This window comes from Macaca thibetana, chromosome X (genome assembly GCF_024542745.1).
Source record: "Macaca thibetana thibetana isolate TM-01 chromosome X, ASM2454274v1, whole genome shotgun sequence".
Taxonomy (NCBI): Eukaryota; Metazoa; Chordata; class Mammalia; order Primates; family Cercopithecidae; genus Macaca; species Macaca thibetana.
In genome coordinates, this window is record NC_065598.1 from 96,161,133 (window position 1) to 96,177,292 (window position 16,160).

The 16,160-nt window shown below is 44.7% G+C and overlaps 1 protein-coding gene across 4 annotated transcripts in view; it reads right to left on the reverse strand.

Moving 5' to 3' along the window:
* The window catches only part of PCDH19 (protocadherin 19), a 114,177-nt gene extending 98,230 nt beyond the window's left edge, over nucleotides 1-15,947 (reverse strand). For 2 of the 4 annotated variants that reach the window (XM_050775535.1, XM_050775534.1), the window contains exons 1-3: nucleotides 13,723-15,947; nucleotides 10,788-10,928; nucleotides 9,784-10,111 (exon numbers count right to left, since the gene is read on the reverse strand). In XM_050775535.1, the coding sequence (XP_050631492.1) occupies nucleotides 9,784-10,111; nucleotides 10,788-10,928; nucleotides 13,723-15,869 (2,616 nt within the window). In that variant the 5' untranslated portion in view covers nucleotides 15,870-15,947. The remainder of the gene's footprint in view (nucleotides 1-9,783; nucleotides 10,112-10,787; nucleotides 10,929-13,722) is intronic. The other 2 variants (XM_050775537.1, XM_050775536.1) reach the window with 1 other exon arrangement.
* Nucleotides 15,948-16,160: the final 213 nt, after the last annotated feature.

The window sequence follows — 16,160 nt, forward strand, 5'->3', positions numbered from 1 at the left end:
ATCATAAAATTATTTTGCAATTTTAAAATCAGGCAAAATTTCACTACGAAAAAAAACAATATTTAGTACTAATACCATTGTCTTCTCTCCCCTAAGCTTTTAGGAACAAATGTTACCATTAGCATACTCCATCACTCAAAAGTCTATACTTGAAAAAATGGAAATGCACTAATTAAAGAAATGATCAGTACAGCAAGCTCATAGTCGATGCCAATCTTATGAGTGCGGTGTGTCTGTGTCCTTACTGTGGCCTCTGTGCCTGGCTGCACAGAGGAGGAAATCAGTCTTCCAACAAGCCATTCACCATTACCTGTAGCCATATGCCTCTGTTCGTCCCTGTATCTCCAGAGCCCTGCCTCCTTCAAGTATGTCAAGTTTCAAATATGAATGCTAGATTATGGACCTTTTTAGTTATAAAAAAGCCTCTTAAAGGTTAAGCCAATCCCTCTGAACACAGTTTGACAGGGTCTCCCTGTCCATTCTTCTCACTTAGAAAAGATACGGTTTTATAGCAAACGACCTGTATACATAGGCAGCCCAAAGCAGACTCCCTCAAGCCAAGAGAATTAAAGAAGAGGAAAGCTTGATACAGAATTGTGCCCAAAAGAAACAAAAAGAGAAAGCAAGCCTCAGAAAATAATTTCTAATAAATTGAAAATATGCACTATAAAGTATTCTTAAGCTGAGTTGTATGCACAGCAATGATTATTCGGCTGCTTCCTACTCACCGAGTTCTCAATTAAAAAGAGTCTCTGAAATATCTATCCTTGAGCTATATCAAATTGGGGTGTCATGGTCTCACATTTGGGGGATCACAGCCTGCTGTGACTAAGCTTATGAGCATTTCCTCAGGGAGACAACCAGCAGAATGTCAAAGAGTTGGGAAGGGGGCTCTGAGGACCTAATATCATAGACATGTGTACAGTCAGCCCAGCCAGTAAAGGCTCCATCATCACAGAGGCAAAAAAGTGAATGAGAGAAGCAGATAATGTTCATTTTATTCCCTCCCGCTTCTTTCTCTCTCTCCTTCCCCCCTCCCTCTCCCACACATACATACACACACACACACACACACACACACACACACACTCTCCCCTGAAGAGGGATCTGGCCTTTGGATTGAACTTTTCTTCCTGTCAGCTTACACAGGGAATCCATTTTGCTCAGAAGAGCAAACTACACAATCTGAGAAGAGGTGCCCTTCATGCTCTGGAAATCAGATTTGGGAGCGAAAATAATCCAGAAGGCAGAGACCGCCAAGGCCAGTGCTGGTGGCAGTGAGGGAGAGCAGCTTGCCACAGAACAGCGGCCAGATGGGGCCCAGTGGGAGAAACTGAAAACTGGCCACCCTGGCACTCAGAGACTTAATGGAGCATCAGAAGACTATGCACATCAAGGCAGTGCTTAAGCATCTGACATTAAGAAGCCGCAGTGCAGCCAGGCATGGTGGCTCAAGCCTATAATCCCAGCACTTTGGGAGGCAGAGGCGGGTGGATCACCTGAGGTCAGGAGTTCGAGACCAGCCTGGCCAACACGGTGAAACTCTGTCTCTACTAAAAATACAAAAAAAAAAAAAAAAATTAGCCGGGCATGGTGGTGCATGCCTGTAATCCCAGCTATTCAGAAGGCTGAGGCAGCAGAATCGCTTGAACCCAGGAGGCGGAGGTTGCAGTGTGCCGAGATCACACCACTGCACTCCAGCCTGGGTGACAGAGCGAGACTCCGTCTCGATAACAACAACAAAAAGAAGCCGCGGTGCTAGCCCATGAACAGAGCTCAAGGAGAACAGAGATTTGACACCAAGCTTCCTGCCTGCTTCAGTCCCAAAGGGTCTGCTCAAAATTCTGTAGGCAGTTGGTCCTAACATGTGTCTGTCAATTTGTCTATCTCACTCTCATTCTCATTTTTCCCCCATTCTGAAAAGTGATTTTTCTCCCTCCCCAAATACTGAATTTAAAGGAAAGTCTAAGAGAGCTCTTTCATTTTCCAAAGTAATTCCCAGGCTCTACCCAATACAGGAAATCCTTACTGACTTGGGGAGCTTTCGGAATCTGAGACGGCAAAGAGGAAGCCATCTCTTTTCAGGAACAAGCTCTAGAGGTGAAGACAAAAAACAAAACAAAACAACAACAGCAACAAAAAACATTCGTGATGGGCTTCTGTCCTTTGAGTCAAGGGTTTACAAACAGTGGAGAGAAAAGGATGGGAAGGTGGCAGCTGTCATATTTTATTTCATTTTTTAAGAATCTGGAGCAAATATTAAATGCTAATACTTGTTAAATTTCAATGGCTCGTACCCATCTTTTCTGGACACTATATTTTAAATATTACATAGTTGCAAGTTGTTTAATTAAGTAAAATTCAAACAGGAAGGCTAACCAGTGAGGATTCAAGGGCCAGATTTCAATCAAGGGAAAAATGAATTGGCCCACCTTTCAAAGGTTTTGTAAATCTTGTCAATTTGAGGAATCTAATTTTAAGCAAACAAGATATGTGAAAATCCAGACTTACAAAATAAATCAGTTAGGAGTTGATTATTCACATTATATAAGGACTCTTCTTTATGAAAGGATCCACCACAGGCTTTCTTTAAATACAGAATTCCACTGCTGTGATTAGCATGGGGTCTAATTTACAAAACAAACACTCTTAGGCTGACCAGCTTTTCAGGAACACAGCTACCATTGAAAGCATACCCGCAGGTCCTCCTGGAGAGTCCTGTCAGGTTTTTCATTAAGTGACAGAAAACGCTTGGAAGCTGCACCAGAGGAACTACTATGAAGCAAAATGGAGGCTTGTTTGGCTGCAAATGTTGTGTGCCTGGGTAAGTCATTTGCCTTTTCCATTTTCATCACTGTAGAGTGGAAACACTGGTCCATTCTGACAGCTCTTCTAGAAATGCTGTGGAGCTGTGTGGTCCTAACCAATATGCCTAATGATAACAAGTAAGGTTTCCGCATAGGAGCTCAAGCTCCCGGAGTTGGCAGAGTTGCTGTCCCCACAGCTGCAGGAATTTTCTTCATCATTCCCCTAGGGGGCACAGGGAGGTGCTAGCAGCCTGGGTACACCGACCAGAAGCTGAGTGACCCCACTATGCAGCCCACACAAAAACCACTCTAACTACACAGCAGCCAAATAGGAAATGTAACTTGAAGAGCATTTCCCTCTGCAAACAACTGATCCTCTGGGATTTTCACTTCAAGCCTCTCAATTGTTCGAAGTAAATGAGGCTCACATCAAAGGCCAGCCAGTCACACATCAAGAAATCAAACTTCTTCTCCGTGGGGGAAAATGGCTGCTCCAGAGCCAGCCTCCCACCTCTCACACACAGGCCTCTTGTAAAAACAACTTTATTTACCCACATCTGAGACACTCGATTCAACCAAGCTTGGCCTCCCCTAAATCCTGGAAGCTGAGGTACACATGCAGAGGGGTCAACATCTGAAACTTGAAGCAGACGCCTAAAAGCCACAGCACTGCCACAGCTGAAAGACTCCAGCTTTGCCAGGAGGTGACTTCATCCTTTTTTAGTTCCCTAATTCCTAACAAGCAATCCCCTAAGCCCTTAGCTTCTGCCCTGGGCACAATAAGCTCAAGCCACAGCACAGGCTGGGGCAAGGTTAGGGAGAGAGAGGTCTGCAGCTCGCCCCACCTTGTAAGTCTGACTGACAATCAGAGAAAAAACCAGGTGGAGCCACCTGGACCCAAAACAAGTGGTCCTCTGATAAGGCGAATTCCAAAGCCTTAGGGCCCTCTCTGGAAAATGTCCTGCCTCCAGCCCCTTAGGGAGAAAAAATCTCAGGATCATTAGCAAGAGCTCTGGCTGAGCTCAACTTTAGCGAAGGTGTACGGGGAGAGAGGTGATCTCTAAGGTAACCAGCTAATTGCCAATAAGGAATGATAATAATAAATTAGCAGATACTAATGTAAACTAACTCAGTTCTGCAGTTCTGTGGCAGTTGCATGGAGACAACAGAGGAACAGTTTATTCTGGAACACATCTTGCAAGCCCATCCCCGCTGGGAAACTGGCTGTCTCAGCTAGAGGTGAAACACGCCAATAAGATACAATGTAGGCAATGGGTGGCCCTAGAATGACTGCTGGTAGAAATGGAGTCCTTGATTTTTGAAGAAAACTGAAATGAGAATGCTTGAAAAGATGTGGGCTGCGTTGTTTTTCATTGCTTTCTCCTGCAGGGTTATTTTGACCCTTAGGGATAGGACTTAAACGATTATAAGACCCCGCTGTAATAAGGAAACAAACAAGATGTGCACTAAAGGGTTTGTTGGTTTGTTTTAATTAGAGGTGATGCTTTGTGTCATTTCCATGCTATCCAAACCAGTCTTATCATACCTATTATTTTTTAGCGCTTTCTGAATCTACTACCTGATAGGTTTGTGGCTGTCTAATTTAGCCCAGAATTTCATTTAAGTCACTGCAAATCTCTAACTTTAAAACTGTTTTAGGAACTAAAGTGTACTGGACTATTTGTTTTAAAAGCCTAACTAATGTTTTATTTTCATTATTTCCACTAAGATGACCAGGCATTCAGACTTTCTGTAGGATAATTGGAAGCATTCAATTTGGCTACCACACACATTCTTGTTCTGCAAACTCTTCCACGGCTACTACATCGCTACTTATGAAGACTGTTGCATGAGTGACTATAGCAGAGCATGCACACACAACCCTTAGATGCCTCATATCAAAGAAACTACAGTTTCCTGATGAAAGGTAGAAAATAGAATTCATGATTGAGATTGAAACCAAAATTTAAATCCCTACGTAACTATGACTGTAATTCTCTAAGTTTTTACCTCCTATCACTCCGTTAGAACTGTCAGCTCAGAAACATTCAACATCAGAAAACTAAAATTTAAAAATACTGCACAAAAGACACTGGGTGTTTGGGCCATTTCACCCCTCCTGGAGGCAGGAAGAAGTCTCACCCAAGTCTCCATTTCCAGTACAAGCAATGAGTTGCATTTTCTTCCTCCAATAATGACTGGACCCAGGTGACAAAAATGGTAATGCAGCAACGCTGCTGTACAAAGGAATAACACTTTCCAGCATCCAGAGGCACCAGTAGACATGTCTCCATTCCATAAGACTGGAAGAAAAAGTATTTGCCATACTAAGGAGCCTCTCAAAAAACTTGGACTATTTTTAGAAAGATCTTAGCAAACTGATAAACCTACTATCTTTCTTCTCCATTTTCCTTCTTTTTCAACCTCCTTTCCTCTCTCTTCACTCTTTTCTACTCCCTCATACACACACACACACACACACACACACACACACCGTCTAATTCATTCACATATACACTAAGTCTATGAGTAAAATAAACCAGGATACCAAGGAATGCAAACCTCACCTTTCAGTTTAAAATATGTAAAAGATACCTGACATCACTAATTCTACAAAAGTCTTCTGTAAACAGCAAAGGCATCCTCTACTTTGCCCCTCAAATTTGTGTACAAAACCACAAAATCCACACAGCTGATTTCCCAGCCAACATCAGAGGACAAGTAAATAATGATATACAATTCTACACAAGATTATCTCTGCAATACTGTAAACTGAGTTCCAATTCTTGACTAATGTTCTATTCCCTTTACCTTGTCTACCTAACCGCATTCAAAGTTGTATTTCTGTTAGCTTCTAGAGCCAACAATGTTCAGATGTGGCTAGGTTTGGACACTGATACAAGAGCTATCTTCCATTCAGCACTAAATTTTGAGGGTTCAATGGCAAACCTACATAAAATGTAAGGCTGCCATGAAAGGAAGAGAAAGGAGTTCTTAGGAGTCTACAAAGCGACAGGTGATCAGAAACTATCTTGTATTGCTTGCCAGTGAAATCATTCTGGGTGATCTTAGCTCCCCAACTAGACTGTGAACTCTCTGAGGGCAGAATTTACGTCTTGAACTTATTTGGAATCTCCATGGTCCCTGCCACACAGCTGAGCACATAGTAGATACTCCAACAATGCTTACTGACTTGATCTAATGCCATGGTGACAAATTTCAAAGTGTGATAGAGTACAGCTAGCATACAACAGGTCTGAGTGGACTCGTCTATAATCCCTTTGAGAGTAAGCCCTGTAACTGGATCTACAGCTCATAAAGGGAATGGGTTTGACACAGGTAATCCAACAGAGGAACCTACTAGGTAGTGCCCTTTTGTCCCAACCTGGAGAGTAAGAATGTAACATGTGCTCAGGAATAGGATGTTATTCTGAATTGAAATTACCTGTTTACTTGTCTTTCTGTAAGCTCCCTGGGGTCAAGAAACAAGTGTTTTATTATTTTTGATCCTCAGGAAATAGTACATTATCTGGCACATTCTAAATGTATAATAACTGGTAATGGGATAAATTAATGAACAAATGAAAGAATTATTTAATGAAATAATATAAAGAACAATGTAAGTAACATAATATGATTTAATAGAGAAATTTCTATAGAATCTTATATTTGCCACATCATAGCACTTATCATTCTGTGCTATAATTGCTTAATAAATGTTGCTTTCTTGAATGGATTAATTAATTAGGGAAATATAAAGATAATGTAAGAAATATATCAAGATGTTATTATCCTAGCAATGGAGAATATCCCATTGCACCTTATATTAGCATTTATTACTCTATATTGCAAATCACCTATTTACTTGATTGTCTCTCACGTTAGAATGTGCATTTCTTGTCTTTTTCATCTCTCTAATGCCAAAGCCTAGAGCAGTGCCTTACAAAGAGTAGGCTCAACAAATATCAGTTGAATGAATGAATCAATCATCCCTGCTCTTCTGTAGATTTCATTGAACCTAAGTATTCCACCAAGTCCAGTGGCCTTTGGTATAAAAGAAAATGAGAAGTGCCATTTTCCCTATGCAGGGCATTGTGACTGATTCAAGTTAAATGGCCTGGTATATATTTGGCTGTAAGTGGGCCTCTCTCCTTTCTGAATGGGTTTGCCAGTTGAATTCTCCAGGAGGGACTAAATATTAGAAATACACACAACCACACTATGTCTAGTACACACTGTCTTGGCCCTGACCAGCTGTACACACCAAAACTGTGTAATTTTGTTAACCAAGGAAAAGCATCTGGCTTTGTGAGTCAGAGACAGGATCAGAACTGAGATTTTAAATGGCTTTTCTAAATAATTGAAGCAATATTTTGTTTCATTCAGCCCATGGAAGAATCCCAGAAATGATACTAAGTCTTAGGTAAACCAAGCAGATGTAGTCATATGTTTTCTGTCCTCTCCATCTATTTCATAGACACCAGAACTCACATTTATCTAGTACCTTGGAATGATTGCTTAAGTGATCACCAAGTCCTCCGGATTCAACTCTTTTGTCCATCTCCACAAGTAACAGTGCTGTTACTTGTGAACAACTGAACCCACAACTTTGGCATCTTTCACCTCTACTGTTTAAATGATCAATATGAATAGTATGGCCATAACACTTTGTAGGACTTACCTGTATAGAAGCAGCCTAAATTCCTCTTTGGTTACAAGTGCCTAGGGAGACACAATCAGTAGTGCAAGCCATTGTAACACTGATTCTCCAACTGTCTGATGAAGAGGTCTACTCTTTTGGGGACATCAATGAGTTGGACCTTCTACACTACACAAGTCATCTTGGAAAAACTTTGCATGACAGGTATGCCCATTTTGTAGATAAAGAAAGAGTCTTAGGTTCCACAGCAAGCAGTGATCCCTGGCTTCAAAATCATGATCAATCTGATTCCCCTACACACCACTACCTCTCACTTTCTATTGCTGAGCTATTGGTGATCCACAAGTAGTCTTCCAAGTAGTCTACAGTCTAGGCCTTAGTAGTATTCACTAACATTGATAAGTATAACTAAGTTTACCTAGCACAATATTGGACTTTCGAAAAAAATCCTTATTTATAGAGTTATAAATAGAAAATATTGGTGCTTTTGTTGCTGGCAGAATACCATCAGTTACTCATCAAAAGCACTGGTGTTCGGCCCCATTAATTCTGATGAGAATTATTGTTCAGGAACTAGAAGAAGCAATCAATGTAAGTGGTCCTAAGACCCCTTATCCTACAAAATTGACACAAATACCATGAGGCCATTTTATGTATGCATCATAGCCTGGGTATGTCAGGTTGAATTACTTTTAAGGCAGGAAGGTGTCACTGAAATCACATTTGCCAGGGAGTATGGAGTCCTTCAGTCTGGTCCTCCCTCTCTTGATGACCAGCTTTGTGAGTCTGAGTAAGTCTCTTAGCATCTCTGGACCTCTGTTTCATCATCTACTGAAGGGCAACCTATCAAGATACCTGATTGTGAGGATCAAACAAAACAATGTTTGGGAAGGTGCTTTGAAAGATGTGAAAGAGATCTCCAAGTGTGCAGTATTCTTTTCACTGGTAGCTTGGAAGAGGACATATGCCTTCCAGGGCATCAAATTTCTAACCAAAGAGGGACTTAAGCAATTCATGGAAAAATGAAATCAACTTAAGAAATGTTATTTATAGCCTTCCACCCAGCTACCCACCAGCCATCATCCATATACCACTCTACTGCCCTGAAATATTTCAATAGCCAGCAAACATCTGACCACATCACATTTTTAAAAATATTTCTACTTAAGCCCAGCGCGGTGGTAATCGCAGCACTTTGGGAGGCCAAGGCAGGCCGATCACCTGTGGTCAGGAGTTTGAGACCAGCCTCACCAACACGGAGAAACCCTGTCTCTACTAAAAATACAAAATTAGCCAGGCGTGATGGCGCATGCCTGTAATCCCAGCTACTCGGGAGGCTGGGGCAAGAGAATTGCTTGAAGCCGGGAGGCAGAGGTTGCGGTGAGCCAACATTGCACCATTGCACTCTAGCCTGGGCAACGAGAGAAACTCTATCTCAAAAAAAAAAAAAAAAAAAAAAAAAAAAAAATCTACTTAAAATCATTCATTCCTAGTGAAGAGAAACAGAGCTAAATCGAATGCATAGATAATTCTTATTCTTTTTTTTTTTTTTTTCGTTGTTAGAGACGAGGTCTCACTATATTGCCCAGGCTGGCAAGCCGATCTGGAATTCCGGGCTCAAGGGATTCTCCTGCCTCGGCCTCCCAAAGTACTGGGATTACAGGTGTGAACCACTGCAACCAGTCAACTAATTCTTAAATTTTTAGCAATAATGACAGTTTCAATCTTCTCAACCATCAAATGTTACCACTAGAACTGCTAAGAAATGGCAAAGTGGCTTTTTAATTTTTTGCTTTGCCTCCTTTTAACCAGTCCATCCATATCTCACCAAAATGCTAGAGAACAGTGATGTGACGAAAGAAAAAGCAAATGGGGGCTTTAGGAGGCTGAATCACTCTCACGCTGGAAAACTGGTCCCAGGGCATTAGAGGGTTTCATCCATTTTCAACACTACTTGATGACTCTTTCTAAGCCACTTTACTGGCATACTGGTACTGCTGGCTGTCAAGCGTGCTATATTTGCAACAGGTGGAGCAAACTTGAGTTATGCCAGGATATCACACAGTGATTTCAAGGGTTCAGACTCTTTGAGTTGCCAATTCCAACACCCACACCTACACAAAGGCCCAGTATGTTAGGTTACCATTTGCTCCAAGAAGCACTGGTAGCAAACCCTTAGTATGAAAATAGGCATAAGCAGAAAAATCCCCCCCACCCCTGCCAGAGGATGTGCCAGCACAGCAGCTTATGGTATCCAGCAAGCAGCTAAAGAAGGAGGTCTGGGAGAACCTCACAGAGCCACTTAGCTGCACTCACCTCAGGCAGAGGCACACCGTTGATAATCAGGTCAGGCTGCTGGGGCCCCTGGCTGTTGAAAGAGTGATGGTAGATGTGGTTAGCACTGGTGTTGCGGGTATTCTGGTTCTCCACATTCAGGAAAGTGCTCTCAGAGCGGCGGCAGCCCAGAGGCAGCGTCTGCTGGTGGTAGTCAAAATAGTTGAGGGACGAGGTCAGGGAAGAGCAACTGACAACGTTCATCTTGTCTGTCTCCTCCACATCCCGGGGTACCAGGCGGATGTCATTCTTACTGATTTTTTTCTTCTTGCTTGATTTCTTTTGATGCCCATAGGAGTACTCAGCAATTCTATGTGACAGAAAAGGCAGCATGAATCACTAACACCCTCCCAAACCATGCACTGATTAATAAACATTAAGCACCCCAGAGGGTTGCACCCCATTTCTGCTCCAGCTCCTTATTCTGGCGCATTACATCATCGGGTTTCTCCCTGTGCTTTTTACATGGGAAAACAAGCTGAGGGCCATAAACTTTTCATATTAAACATAGTAACCTCCCACCAACCCCCCTAAAAAAGTTTCTATACTTTGGATTTGGAATTTTTCATTGTGAGTGGCCTGTGAGCACGGGTGTGGGGACAGGGAAAGTTGAGCCTATGGGAGAGAAAGCATGAAAATGCTCAAATCTGGAGCTTCCCTGGAACCAAAAGGAACTCCTAGGTGAAATACAAAGCAAGTCACCAAAGAGGAGATAGAGGAAGATAAAAAATACCCGCCTCCCCCCTCCCCGCTTGCCAGTTCCTCCAGGCATTTGCCATGTGGCACACGCCCTCAGTCGGCTTCCTCTATGACTCACTTGATCAGTTTTGGACTGGGGTAGGAGATCAGACCCCATTCTTTCACGTCTCCTCCACACCCTCCTCCCTGCCCTAGCCCAGTTCCCTTTTACTCTCCCCCCGACCCCCTCCTCTCCTAGAAAAATCTAATAGCCAAACCCATTTAAATGAGGGGAAATGCCTTTTTACCTCTTTCCCCTTAGGCTCACTTTCTCCTCTGTCTTTTTGTCTTGCTCCTCGCTAATGGGAGAAACTGAGATGCAATGCAGACACTTGCTGTTTTGTCCTTTTATAAAACAGCCGAGGAGACAAGTGATGGTTAAACAATTACTGCAAAGGAATTTAAAGGTTAGTGCATTCAGCATCCTTCTCCATTCAGGTGTACCTACAAGCAGCTGTGCTGCAACTGGAACATAAAGAGCTCAATTTAATTAACACTGACACAGACCCAGCAACGTGCACCAAAGACACCAAGCATTAAGAGACTTATCAAAAGAAATACATTTAAATGTAGCCAGATTCTCAAAGTCATTTGTTACTTTGCACATAATGATGTAGTTTATTTTTTGGAAATTCGATTTCTGGGCAATAATCAGCAAAACAATAGGGTTAATAAATAATACGGGTTGATCTTTACAAGGGAAAGACTGTGCCTTATTTTCACTCGACAAAGCTAATTGTCTGAATACAAAAAGGGAGCCCAATTCAAGCAGCAATTGCAGATCATCTCGCAAGTCTCATAAATGAATGCATTTCAGGAAGAGGTTCTGCAGAGGCTTAGCAAAAGAAACCTCTGCCTAATCACATGGAAAGACACACTCCTGAACTTTAGGTCTCTAAAAAGTCTGAGCAGATAGGGAGACTGCACATCTACAGAGGCAAAATCTTGCTCTGTCCCCAGGATCTATCTAGAGCTAAGCAATTGAGTTCCCCTCACCCCTTCGCTCTGTGCTCAGGCAGATTTGCAGTGATGGCAAACTGGTACTACTGGGGTTTGGGAGCAGATAAAATCCCCAAAACCCTAGTACTAAGGTTGATTTTCTATTCTCATCTGTTTACAGAATCAATGGGAAATTTTAATCATTTTGTTTACCCAAGATGAGTAAGTTTGGCAATGCCCCATCAAATTATTCAGCTGAAGCATTCATTGTGCAGCCCTTTCTGTATTGACCAATTATTTAATTATACTGTACTTCATTAATCCCAAACCATCACAGGAAACAGAGTGCTTCACAAAATACACATTTGGGTGAAGTTGGAGAGCACTTTGATTTACTCTTTTTTTTCAATATTTGGATGCTCTCCTCCTGTTTAATCATCTCCTTGGCAAGTTCTCAGAAAGGGCTCTCACTTCTACTCATACATCACCAAGAGGTGGCAAAGCCTTCAATATCTTTATTTCAAGCTAATTTCTTTTTCATCAAGGAAAGCATCTTATGCATTTACTTCTATGCTGAGAAAATGGCTTTAAAAGAGTCCTCTCCATAATTATCTCCATATAAATAAAATTTTATTGACCCCACATTTTTCTCCTATAAAAATCGCCACTAGCAGTCACAGGTTTGAAAGGTAAGAGCAATATTAATTTCCATTTCTCCCATCTGAAATGACTTGGTGCTGAAGGAAAGAAAAGTCATGGCCATTTCACTAGTAACAGGATTAAAGCATTTATGAGGCATTGCAGCTGCTCTTTTATGGCACCTGATTGATATTCATGTGTGGTTAGCATTTGTCTACTAACTTGTGTAACGCAGAGAATAGTAAAAGGGAAACAATAATTGCATGGCTGTTACATATTCAGGGGGCTCTGATTCACAGAAGTGTGCATTTCAGACGGTGTCAAATACAAACTGAACCAGAGGAACATATTTTGACTGATTAACATGCAGACACAAATGGCACAAAAAGACACACTGATGTGTAGGTGTGTGGAAAGCACACACACACCTTGGTTGTAAATAGCAGCATCATTCATTTTCAGCAAACTAAAGAAACAACTTTTTTCAACTGTTTCGATGAGACACTGCTGGAAAAAAAAATGTCATGTATTATTCTAAATTGGATTCTAGGATTTTAGAAATGCTTAGACTTATGTGCTCTATCCAAATGTAAGAAAGGGGTTCAGTAAGACCTTCTAATGTGCTTATCAGGAAATCTTTTTTTAAAATACTGTGCTTCCACATTTCTTTTCTCCCTTCTCCTCCCCCTTCTATCCCTCTCTCCCCCCTCACACACACACACACACACACACACACATCCTGCACATACTTCAAGAGAAACTGTAACACAATAGCCCACAGTGACATCCACTGGTAGCAACCAGATCTTAATGCCACAACACAGCCTCACATTAGAGGAAAGCATCATCAACTCTAGAAGATTGCTATTTTTACTGAAACATCTGGATGCAAAGTCTTGTTCCTCATTGGGATGTTTGGTCTCCACACTACCAACCAACCAGATATTTGAAAACATACAGATGCCTGACAGAATTTCACTTTATATAGCCAGATGTTTGGGGACTAGATAAAAAACAAGCCAAGAATAAACTAAAAACCACTAATCACCTGCATCTCCACACACTCCTGTTCTCTCCTCCCCCTAATCTCCCTTTCCCATTTTACACTCCCACTCCCAGTCTCTCTCCAGAGTTCATCACTGCAACAAGACAGGGTAGCTGCCAACACTCCCTCTCCTTTCATTCAGTACCTGTCCCAAAAACACTGTGCCCCAGACACCAAGTTGTGGTAGTTGGCGGTTTTCCTAAAAACATGAACAATCTCTCTCTCCCTCTCTCTCTCTCTCTCTCTCTCTCTCTCTCTGTTTTTCCTGCCATAACTTCATGGAGACAGCTATGCAAATTTTAAAATGGTAATTGCTTTTCTGCTCATCATCATTATGTGACAGAATCCATTCAAACACTAAATGATTGTCTTCCAGCAAATTGTCAGATCAAAAGAATTGATCAACTTGGACTGCCACAAACTTTTCACCCTACAAAAAGAAGCACTGCAAGTATGCTGCATGCATTTAAGTAGGAAACAAAAGCACCAGGATTTTCACACAGAGACACAGATAAACACACCTTATTCATCCAAGACAAAGAAAGAAAACTTGGCTTTACCTGCAGTTGTAGGTCCGGATCTCTTTGTTGTCTCGCTTGCACTTGATTGCCACGAAGATCATAGTTACAAAGAGGATGCCCGCAATGGAGCCCAGGGCAATAATGAAAATCAAGGACAAGTTCACAGAGCCCATTGACTCTTGGGCATCGAGAGCAGGGGACAAGTATATTAGGACGAGAGCAGAGGCAGAGAGAGATGTCTTGCCGTGGTCGTGAGCCACCACGATAAGCTCATAGGAGGACTTGGAGCTCTCCCCGAAGGTGCGGGTGGTTCTGACTTCGCCGTTGACCTGGTCTATTTCAAAGAAGCCGCGGTCGCCCTCCGTCATGTCGTAGGTGACTCGGCCATTTTCGCCCTCATCGTAGTCTTCTGCCTTGACAATAGTCACCAGGTAGCCTATGCCAGCGTTGCGGGGTATGTAGACTTCGGCAGTGCCGTTAATCAGAGGTGGGGCTGTGATGACCGGGGTGTTGTCGTTGACGTCGAGGATGATGACCCTCACCGTAGCGTTGCTTTGCAGTGAGGGAAGGCCGCCGTCCTTGGCCAGCACCTTGAATTCGAACGCCTTGGTCTGCTCGTGGTTAAAGGATCGCAGCGCGTAGATGTCGCCTGAGTTTGGGTTGATGGAGACATAGGTGAAGACAGGCATGTCCCGCACCTGCGACGGCACGATCTGGTAGGAGACACTGCCGTTGAGACCCAGGTCGGGGTCGCGAGCAGACACAGAGAGCAGATAGGCGCCAGGCGTGTTGTTCTCCTGCACAATGACCTGGTAGTAGGGCTTGGAAAAGTGCGGGTGGTTGTCATTTTCGTCAGTGATGAGCACGGTAAAGGACTTGGCACTCTGCAGCATGGGCACGCCGCCGTCGCGTGCCTGAATTGTGAGGTTGTATTGGTCGTGCTGCTCGCGGTCCAGCCGTCCGTCCACCAGAATAGTGGAGAAGCTCTCGTATTCCTGCAGTCGAAAGGGCACATTGCCCAGCAAACGGCACTGCACACGTCCATTGAGGCCTGAGTCGCGATCAGACACCCGCACCAAGGCGATCACGTAGCCCGGGGGGGCGCTCTCGCTGACCTCCACAAGCTCACTGTTGACTGACAGCAGGTTGATGACCGGCGGATTGTCATTGGTGTCCAGCACGCTGACGGTGACCTTGCAGTGTGCCGGGATGGAATTGGGCCCCAAGTCCTTAGCCTGCACGTCCAGCTCGTACACGTGCCCCTCTTCGTAGTCTAAAGCGCCAGTGACAGTGACCAGGCCACTGTGCGGGTCGATCTGAAAGAGCTCACGCGTGCGGTCGTTGACGTAGCCGTAGAAGGAGTAGACCACCTGGCCGTTGGTGCCCTCGTCTGGATCGCTGGCGTTGAGGCGGATGACGGGTGTGTTGGGAGGCGAGTTTTCTGGCACGCTCACCGAGTAGGTGGACTCGCTAAACACCGGGTTGTTGTCATTGGAGTCGGTCACCTTGATACTAAGGCCAACGGTGCCCAGGCGCGGCGGGTCGCCACCGTCTAGCGCAGTGATTCGGAAGCTGTAGTGCGACTGCGTCTCGCGGTCCAGGCTCTTTTCCACCACGAGTTCGGCGAAGCGCGAGCCGTCGCCGCGCGTCTTGATCTCCAGGCCGAACAGCTCGTTGGGCGTAAGCTCGTAAGTCTGCACGCCAAAGCTTCCTGAGTCTGGATCGTAAGCGCTGTCCAGCGGGATGCGCGTGCCAGGGCTGGCTGCCTCCGAGATCTCCAGCTCCATCTGTGCTGCCGGAAAACTGGGCGCATTGTCGTTCAGGTCCTTGATCTCCACCTTTATCACGCAGATTTCCATTGAGCTGGACATGACCTCGAGCGAGATGATGCACTTGGGGCTCTGGCGGCACAGCAAGTCACGGTCAATCTTCTGCTTGGTGACCAGCAGGCCAGAGCTGGGATTGATGTCCACTAGGTGTGGAGCCGAGTTGGACACCACGCGAAAGGCCGAAGCCTGCCGGGAGTCCAGCGCGAAGCCCGCCTCCCGCGCGTCCTTGGCCACGTTGGCAATCACCGTCCCGGCGCGCTGCTCCTCTTCTACTGAGTACTTGAGGTTAATGAGGGCGGCTGCCTGCGTCCATAGTACGGCCAGCAGCAGCAGCACCGGCAGCAGGAGCGACTCCATGGCTGCGCGGGGCTCTGCCTGGCCTCGCCTCTCCACACCCCTCCGAGACCGACGCCGTCGGCGCTCCAGCTTCCCGCCGGTTCGGGCCGCCTGTTGCGCGCGCCCCGTGGCCCCGGAGGCCGCGGGAGGAGTCCCGCCCAGGGCGGCCCGGCGGCGCGCGGGGGACACCCGCGGCGGCTCCAATGCTGAGGTTGCGGCGGCCGCGGCGGGGGCTCGCGGGGGCCCCGGGGGCTCCGAGGGGCCAAGGGAGCGCCGCGCGGCCCCGAGCCCCCTCCCTCCAGCCCGGCTACT